General features: G+C 38.0%; 1 protein-coding gene across 1 annotated transcript in view; it reads left to right on the plus strand.

The window, feature by feature from the left end:
• The window catches only part of snx30 (sorting nexin family member 30), a 101,157-nt gene extending 93,531 nt beyond the window's left edge, over positions 1–7,626 (plus strand). Inside the window, exon 9 of the mRNA XM_067983606.1 lies at positions 671–7,626. Within this exon, the coding sequence (XP_067839707.1) occupies positions 671–745 (75 nt within the window). The 3' untranslated portion in view covers positions 746–7,626. The remainder of the gene's footprint in view (positions 1–670) is intronic.
• Positions 7,627–9,600: the final 1,974 nt, after the last annotated feature.

The raw sequence follows: 9,600 nt of genomic DNA on the forward strand, positions 1-9,600 counted from the left end.
AGTCGTCACCATTTTTTTTCAGGCAAAACAAGCATTTGATTGTGGAAGGTTTGTTGGTCAGATGCTTTTTTTAAAAAAAAACCTAATCACGGTGCATAAAACAGTTTGATTAAATTCTGCACATGACCTATCAAAATGAAGTGCCTTCCAATGGGACTAGCTCAGTCAGGGGCGTTGCACTCTTTTCACCTTATGAAAGGCAAAGGGAACTTGTGAAGACCTTTTTTGGATTTTACACCGTCCACAGTGCTTTGTACCAACTGTGTCGTAACTCAATAGATGAGTGTAATAATCCTCCATCAGTAATGCTCTAAAGTTGAGAGGAAGTGGCACAAGGATAGCTTATTCCCTCTTTCCCTGTAGGGCTGGTAACTGGCCTGCACTTGGTGTTTCCCACAGTGAGGTGGCCTCAGATTTGGAACTGTGTCTCTTAAAATTTAAAGTAGGACAATGTCTTGGATAACTAATTACCTATTGATGTGATATACATGAGTTTCTGAATTACAGCTTGTGTAACCCTTTAGAAGGAAACTGGCTACTTGAGAGACTGCATAATTCAAAATTTTCCCCTCTTTTTAAATGTGGCAAGTTGTACCTTGTGTTACTGTGATGGATCTACTGTTTGTTAATTAGTGCTAAGACTTTTAAATTGTTATATTTTGTTTTGCAGTGCCTTGCAGCATGGGAGTCTGTTATCCCTCTCTTACAAGAGAAGCCGGAAGTTAAAAGTGAGGGCCACTCATAGCTTCCCCTTCAGAGTTGCTCACTGGCTGTTTTCCCTCTTTACTTGCCCAGTTCACAGTTCTGGAATATTGCACTTTGGGGGAAAAAATCAAATTGACAGTTTTGTATGTAGCTGTACATAAATGCCACATTGTACAAGGACACTCAAACTGTCTGCGGAAGGCGTGCTCTCTATTCAGTGAAGGTTTGTTTGTTTCGTCCGCACAGTGTTATCTAACAATTCACTTTCAGTGGTCCGCTGAGTACCGTTCATGTCCAGTACTCCAAATAGTGAGGGATATAACGGGAGGCCTTTTGCCTGGTAAACGTGATTGTGCTCTTCATACGCTGTACTTTTTGTTTTTTTTTTACACTTGTTACACGTGAACAGTCTTGGACATTTTGAGATGTTTTGATAGATGCTTTTGAGCATCCTATTTAACCAATTGATTGCACTCAGGTGTGGGCTGATATTTCTGTGGAGGTGTTTGTGGAGATTTGCGTAAACTTACACGAGAGCTGCAAGGGGCGATTTAGGGATTGGCGGAGATATTAAGGCCTCAGTTGTAAGGGAAGAAATTACAGCGTACTTGAGATTCAAGTTCCTTTCTATTCAGTTATGTTTATAATAGTAATCAACACTTAAGTTTTTAAAATGTCTTTGTTCTCTTGTGCATGTTACAAAGACCATGGTAGCAGAATGCTAATTAATATGGTGAGCCCATTACATCACAGTATTGGTGAAACCTTTGAGACCAGCATTAATTGAACATTGACAGCATTCCATTTTTTTATATATTGGTATACACTTACCACGTGCTTCGTTTGGGTCATTTGTAGAGTACTGTATCCTCACCCATCATCTGAAGCCATTGTCTAATTTATGTACATTTTTTCCTAATCCTATATTTTGCCAAGTCTTATTTTCACAAATACTTTTTGTAAAATGTGACTTCTTGATATAGCATCTTGTCTATCTAATGTTTTTAGTCTGTGTGAAAATGAGGTTGGTTTATAAAATCATGCCCTATGATGTTTTCAGAACCAGGGCAAAGCAGGAAAGGGTCCTATCACTCACTTACCCTCTGCTGTTAAGACCTGTTTGTATGTGACTTGAGTGAGTATTCTAGACATTTAAAGGCAGTGAGATATTCTTAGCTACCAGATCACCCAGGGAACAAACAGTAACCGAATGAATAGTGGGTATACAAAGTGCCTTTGTTGCATGAAATATTTTGTATAAGCTAATTTTGATTGCTTCTTTTGGACTAAATTTTAAGCAACCCTAACTGCTCTGTTTCCATGGCTGCAGTACACTAAAACAGTCTCTTGAGAAAATGGGGCAAGTGCCCAGGTTGCATGGTTGCTGTTGCTTTATTGCCTGCTGTAAGTCGTCTCACATGGTTATTTTATTTAATTTTTTCCCCCTAAGGCCCTTGTATTTTTTGTTGTTTGAGTATTGTACTCTTAAATGGAATGAGCATTTTGAAAACAATTTAAAAATGATCACTGACTTTTGGTTTCAGAGATACCATGTAGAATTAACACTAGTACTAGATTTAAAGAAACTGCTGATCTAGCTTTGGTTGTAGTGTAATGTTATTTCATGATATTTTATTCAGGAGACAGAGTTGGACTTGTGATAACCCTGGCTTGGTAACCTGCATTTTGAAGAAATTACATTTACCAAACCTAAACCTGAAAGTAAAACTGTTGTGAATAGCAAGGTCTCAATTGAAGAAAGCAAAAGATTAATTAAAATAGTTTTTTTGTGCAGGGGGAAGTTTCCAAAAGTTGAGGTCTTTGCTTTTTTTTCTGACGAGCAGTTCAATGCATTGAACTGAAAGCCAAAGCAATTGGGGAAAATATCCCACCCCTTCCTCCTTTGGGGTGTGAATGTGATGTTTGGGTTTGTCTGCAGTCTGGTTCAATTTAAATTGGAATGTTCCCTATCTAAAAATGGTGCATCTCATTTAAATCTTCCAATTTCATGCATGAGTCAAACCCCCATATCTTTGGAGTCAGATGGCTGTGGAAAAGGCCTAGATTTAAAAAGAATCCTAATTAATACTCATGGTTTCCAGAGGGGAAAAAACTTTTTTGGTCAGATGAGCAATACCAGAATGTTTTCAGGGTGTCTGCTTTGGTGGCATATTAGTGTGAATCTCAAGTATGTATTAGTCTGGCAAAGTTTAAAAAAATTTATGCTGAACCTTATGCATCGTTTGGCAGTGGTGTAATTCATGGGTGATTTGCTTTAAGTGCCACAACTTTTCACGAAGATTTTGGTAATGTTTGAGGAAACTGATTATTCGGTCAAATAAACAGCCTTTCAGCAAGTTAATGTGGAGAAAATGAACCGTTTGAAGTCATTTGTAAATGATGCACATGGCATCGATGCTGTGGGCAAGTAGCATTGTACGCTGTGCTCTGAATCATTCCTTCTCATTGGTTTTGCCTGGTGCTAACTTCTAGAAAGCATTAATTTTTAGTGCAAGAGTTGTAGCTAAAACTGTAATAGCCTACACTACTGAAGAGCACTTTGAATGTGCTTACAGGGTACATTTGTTCAGCAAAGAAATTCCAATGCAATGGTCAATTTCGGCAGGTTTAGACTTGAATGCAACTTGTCCTTCTTTTTGCAGCACAGTAATTAGTAACCTGTAGTGATGTGGCTTTTTCCACTGTCTAAAATAACAATTTGCATGTGGAATAATGAAAGTAGTCTAACGACCATGTTTTGAGTGATGGTAGTCAAATACAGAACCATTTTCACCATTAAGCTTATTGGAGCTGATGGGTGGTGACCCTTCCAAGGAGATAGTCATGGGTCTAGTTTCATTGTATTGAAATGTAACTGAATTCAGAGAACCTTATAGTATTGTGGATCATTACAGTTTTACAATTTGGTAGTTGCTAGAAGTGAGACATTTGATTTGTTTAATCACATCTGTATTGAAGCTGCTGGTGGATCTTGGGTTAATTGAAGTAATTGTAATCCTCAATTTATGTTTGAGGATAGGTGGACTTGTTCACTGTGAACCATGAAGCATTGAGCTTTGAAATAAATCATGAAGGAGTTATTGGTTAGTAAAATTAGTGTGGATTATTTTCAAGAATTTAATTTGTTATACCCTCTCCCCAACAAAAGTTTGGTGCTATGCTAACACCAACAACTCTTGCAACCCAACTTGTACTTGTGGATTTTTTGAACACTATTGAATAAACACTTGGGTAAACTGTTTGCCTTCAAATTGTGTGCTGTTGCTGTTATTGTTATGTAGTGCAGAATCAAGAATGAGTGAAATTTCTTTTAAATGCCCAGACACTAATTCTGTCTAGTCCTTAGAATATTGTATGATATTTAAAGGGGAAATTGATGCACCTCATACACGGGATCTGTTGGTTGCCACCTGACAGTGGCCACAATCACTTGGTATTGAGTTATTTGTAGAATTGCACAGGGGACCGTAAAATGTGATTATGCCCAGCTTTATTTTTGGGCTGGGAGGAGGGAGAGGGGAGGGCAGGGGTTTTAGAAGAATACATGGTGCAAATCTAGGGATAGTTGCTCTACATTCACATTGATTATCCAATACAAACATTTGAATAAAAGGAACATTTTATTTGCTATGGGGGAATGAGTATGTCACCTGTGCTATGCTTCTACTATACTCTAACTTGTGCTGTGTTTCTTTCCGGATCTACTCCCAGACTTTTGTCGCTATCTGACGAGACTAGCCTGGGGTAATTAGTTCCCATTTCCCCTCTTCTGTGGAAAAGTGACTGGCTTAAAACTTGCCCGTGTGAAGAATCTCCTGTAACGCATTGCTTCGCTGTGTTAACATTGTTGAGGAGGAGGGTGGTTTTGTGAAGGCTCAATTATCTGAAGTTTGGAACTGCTCAGTAAATGGGAGAGGGGGACACACATCTTGGAAGGTATGGAAGACAGTTATATTGAAGCAATCTGAAGGAAAGGACAATTTGCATAGTGGGCGCTGATTTTTGAGTCGTTTTATCAGTTTTTTGGCCACAAGGTAGAATATCTTGCCACTGTATTGCATACCCACCTAGTGGCCCTGTTGAATTAGTTAAATTTTCCACCAACTGAAGTAAGTGTACTTTAAGTAACCAGCATCTACATAACTAAATTCCTAACTTGGGAGTTACTGCTGCAGATGCTTGCCCACCTCCATCTTTGATCCAAATGAACTTGGGAATATGAATAACATGAAAATGGAGTGGTCTTTGTTTCATGAGTTGATAGTTAAGGCCATTGGGCTCATCTAAACTCAATCATCCAGAAAGATCTCCAGTTCTTTCCTCAATGCCTCCACCCCCCTCATTGCAGTATCCAATTGTTAAATGATTGCAGAGATTTTTTTGCCTCTATCTGGAAGTCTATTCCATATGTTAAACACAGAAGAATTTCGTATACATGGAGCTCAAACTACCAAAAGGTAAATTTAGGACTGTCCTTGTCCTACTGACAATTTAACGTCGTAATCTGGATTTACCTTTTACATTCCCTTAATTATCTTTTTTAAATACCACTATAAGAGCAACTCTCAGATGCTGCACTACGAGGCAAAAAACCTTCAGCTTCTCCAATCCTTCCTCATAACCCTGACATTAGGGATTGGCTTCATGGCTCTTCTCTGCACAGCCTCCAATGCTTGAATATCTCCCTCGTGTCTCTGTGACCGGAACCGGACATCGTTCTCTAGGTGCAGGCTGACCAGAGCCCTGTACAGTTTGATTATTACTTCCTCTGACTTGTATTCCAATGTTTTGAACATGTACGTGCTGTTTGCATTTCTATTTTGAACAAGTGCTCTTGAGAATTGGAAGGTTGTTGTCGTGATATAATCTCTTGTCCACCTAGTAATGTTTCAATCCCCCAGAGCTGCAGTTGACACGTCAAGGCAGCTCTGCCTCTTGTACAATAGTTTGAATCTCTCCTGATGTCGACCTTGGAACAAAATTTACTCGTGACGAGTGTTTGATGTTGTACTTCCTCTTGCAGCTGAAGATATAGCTGCTGACCTCCTGGATAGGTTGGGCAATCATGTCCACTTTGAAGCATGAGTTTAAAATATTGTGCTATGGGTGTACTCTTCAATTTAACCTTAGAGTTGGTCCCCACCATTATGAATGTGTTCATGGCATAATCTGGCTGTATCTCCTAAATCTGGTTTGTGTTCGTCAACATGCATCACTATTCTTAAAGAAAAATGTAATTCACAAGCTCTTATGGTAGAGAATTTTCCTTTTTTTACAAAAGCTATTCCCGAACGTTGTACATTTGGGTAATTTGTAATCTCGACAGGCTTTTGCATATTGTGTGGAATGGTGCACCTGCATGTTTGTTTCCCTCAATTAGAAATTTTTTTATAATTTAAAAAAAAAAGCTAAACAGGAGGAGGATAAAGAAACTGGTGTAGTTTTAAACAATTTTGCTCCTGAGCTGAGCTGCTTGCTCAAGTCAGAGCAGCTGTTTTCTTGCACCAAAACAGAGTTAAAATGCACATAAAAATCATGCAGTTTTGTTTATTTCTTTTTTGCTTTTGTTACAAAATGTTCCATATACATCTTGTCTATTAACGTGCTAAAGTGGTCGTAGATTCCTTCCCTCTTCCCTGAAGTTGTTCTGTGGTCTTCATATGCATGGATTTAAAAAAAAAATTGTTACCTTTTTTAAATAAAAATAACAAGTCCCGTTCTGAAGGAGTACTGCATTTGCCAACCTGCCTTGTGATTCCTAAAACAGTCGGCCCAAGATCAGAGTGCATTTTTATTTTTGACAGGACAGATCAATATTGCAATGATGAATAATTAATTAAATCACTTTGTGGTACAAGTTATATTGTTAGATAACTACTTCATGTCGGCCAGTTTTGCAAGGAGCCCTGTCTTCAATGGGTGAAGCAGTAAATAATGCAGTTAAAATAAATTGATCTTTCCCTGCAGAGACATTAGTGTAGCCTGGGATAATGTTTATCGTGTAATAAGCATACTAATATGATAAAGTTTATTACTGCACTCTGTTGTAAAACAATTAAAGCTATAATATCCCTTGTGTAAAATGATGATTTGATGGCTGGTACTTTCCAACATCTGAGGAAAGATTGAAGTAACCTCGGTCACTAAAGTGCTGGTACTGTCTGTAGGTGTGAAAACCTCACTTACTTTCCAGATGTTTCGTGGCGAACTAACCATGCATGTTGTATCTGAAGTTCTACCTTTTTTTTTCCAGTGAGCAAGAGGTGCTCTGCATTAGTTTTCTCTTTTTTTTCCCCTTGGGTGAGTGACCTCTCAGGCTTAAGAGGTATAAGAATTGGATTATTTTTTTCCCTCTCCCCTCTTTCTTTCTGTCTTGCTCTCCCTCTGTCTTGTGTTTTGGCTCTAAACTCTGGCCCTAAATTCTGATTTATCCAGATTTTTCCAATGAATTTGTTTTGGTTACTAGAACTAAGCTCTATTTCAGCTTCAAGTTCCAGGAGGTGTCCGAGTGATTTGCTAACTAATCCTGAGTCAAGCAAGTGAGGGGGAGGTGGGTTTACTGGAGAAATGGAATTGACAATTGAGACCAAAGGGAATTTCCATTTTTTTAAAATTCTGACCACTTCAATAAAAGGAACGATTTACATGTCAAAATGCTGTGAGGAACTAAATATAGTGGGTTTGTTAGTTATTGTTTTTTGTCCTAAAGCTGTGGTAGACTTGTGGTTTAATCCACAATGTCTACTCCTGCCCCATTCTGGTTTCCTAGCAGAATTTTGTTAAAGTTGCAAAATTCTGGGAGTGCCCTTTCTATTTTGAACAGGTAGTCAAGGGTCAGTGTACAGTAAAGTGTGTAAAATGTATCTTTTTTGTAATCAATAAAATGCTTTCAAGAAGTAATTGGTGTTTATGCATTATTTAATACCCTGTGAAAGGTCTAAAATTCTTTAAAGAAGTGATCCTTTTTAAGAAATCCTGAATAGTGAGCAAGCCATTCATTCACAAATATTGTCACTGTACTGCATTTCAAACACTCTCACTATAGGAGTTTTCATTCTCCATATCATTTAATAGATTTAAAATAACCTGAATCCTGTGGCAGCCCATCTTTGCTGTAACACTAATATACTAACTGAGGTGCCCCCCCCCCCCCCCCCCCAACCCTCTAATGAGTTGGGAGTTTTTTTTGGTTACAACTACCTTTTTTTCAGTTGAATGCTTGCTTACTTAGTACATATCCACTCTGGACAGCAGTATATTTTAGAATGAAAGGTTTAGCTGATTTATAGTACACTAACATACAAGTTCCCCAATAAAACAAGCATTGGGGATTTGGTAAGACACTTTCACATTGATCAGTAGAAAAGAATGTATGATTATAGTGTTAATGTGGGATTTTTTTTTGGGGGTTGCAGAAGGAGAATATATTATCTACATCTGTAAATGTCAAATACAATGGGCGGATTTTGCTGCTGTTAAAAATAACGGTGAGGTTAACAGCACTCACTGTTTATTTCTGCGCCAATCACACAGCAACTTCCGGCGAGCGCACAATCGCAGCTAAATGCAGAAATCCAGAAGTTGCTGTCCGAGATGCAATTCTCCTCCGTAAGCTCCGCGAAAACTGCATCTCTGTCTGGTTCCCCATTCAAATGAATGGAACATCTTAAAGTTCCTGCACTGACATTGTAGATACAGACTAATCTTGCCAGAAAAAGTTAGGGCTTGTCCATTCTGATGTAAGTACCCTTTTAACGGCCTGGTAACTCTTGACTGCCAAACAACCCCTCTGGCACTGAAAATTAACTTTTACAAGTATGGAGTCTCATTCCTTCAGATTTTAATTGTTTGACATTTTTTTAAAAATTCTAAATTTTTGTTTTATTACTTTTATCTCTCAATCCAATCTTTCATTTTTTTTTGTTTTGCTTTCTGTCCCTGATTTGACATTGAATTCACTATTTTAACATACATTTCCTGGTTCAGACTCTGAGCAGCTTATTAACGATGCTTCAATCTGGTTAAAGGGTTACACAGTTGCTTGCCCTGTTCACGCAGGTCCCAGATTCCCTGTACAGAACGTTGTGCTTTTTGACTCTAATTTAGAGGAAGTTGCCGTGCAAAAGTTCAGAGGGTCGTGCCATTTGTTCGCCGTTCACTGCAAAATCAGACACATACTTTATAGTTGGCAATTTTTTTTAAAAATTGTTTTTTGCACTGAATGCTTTGTATAAGGGATTGGCAATGCAGAGCTGTAAAATGCTGCCACTTCTAAATAAATAATTTGCATTTTAGTGGAATACGTAACCTCATTTTGAAACTGTACTCTGATCATTCAAGCTTCGCATATTGGCTGACTTCCAGCTGTAGTGAACGCTCTTCTGCTGTAACAAAAAGCTTTGAACCTAAGTAAAGTCTTACTTTTAAAGTGTATTGGCTGAATATACACTTTGCCTGACTAGCATCACATCTGCAGATCAATTTTTGACCTTTGATGTACATGGTTGCATTGGTTTGCTATGGGATTCTCATGTAAAATGTGTACTGTATAAACTTTTTCAAAAAGCTACCAAGGTAATGTATACTGATTGTCATGTACTATTTTGATAGTATCAAAATTTATCTTTACCTCAACTGATCTTAAATATTTGGACCAATAAAACTTAATGTATTTAAAAACAACATGGTACTGTTTTAAGTAACAAGTGCCTACCACATAAAATGTGTTTGAGCTACCAAGTGTTTGAAGTATCAATGACTGACGTTTTATGCCTCATTTTCTTCACACCACACAAACCCCATCCAAAATAAAAACAAATTGGGTCTCTTCTATTAATTTGTTTCATACACCTGCACAGTGCACATCATTCCTGA

Source organism: Heptranchias perlo, chromosome 4 (assembly GCF_035084215.1).
Source record: "Heptranchias perlo isolate sHepPer1 chromosome 4, sHepPer1.hap1, whole genome shotgun sequence".
In the NCBI taxonomy this organism is placed as follows: Eukaryota; Metazoa; Chordata; class Chondrichthyes; order Hexanchiformes; family Hexanchidae; genus Heptranchias; species Heptranchias perlo.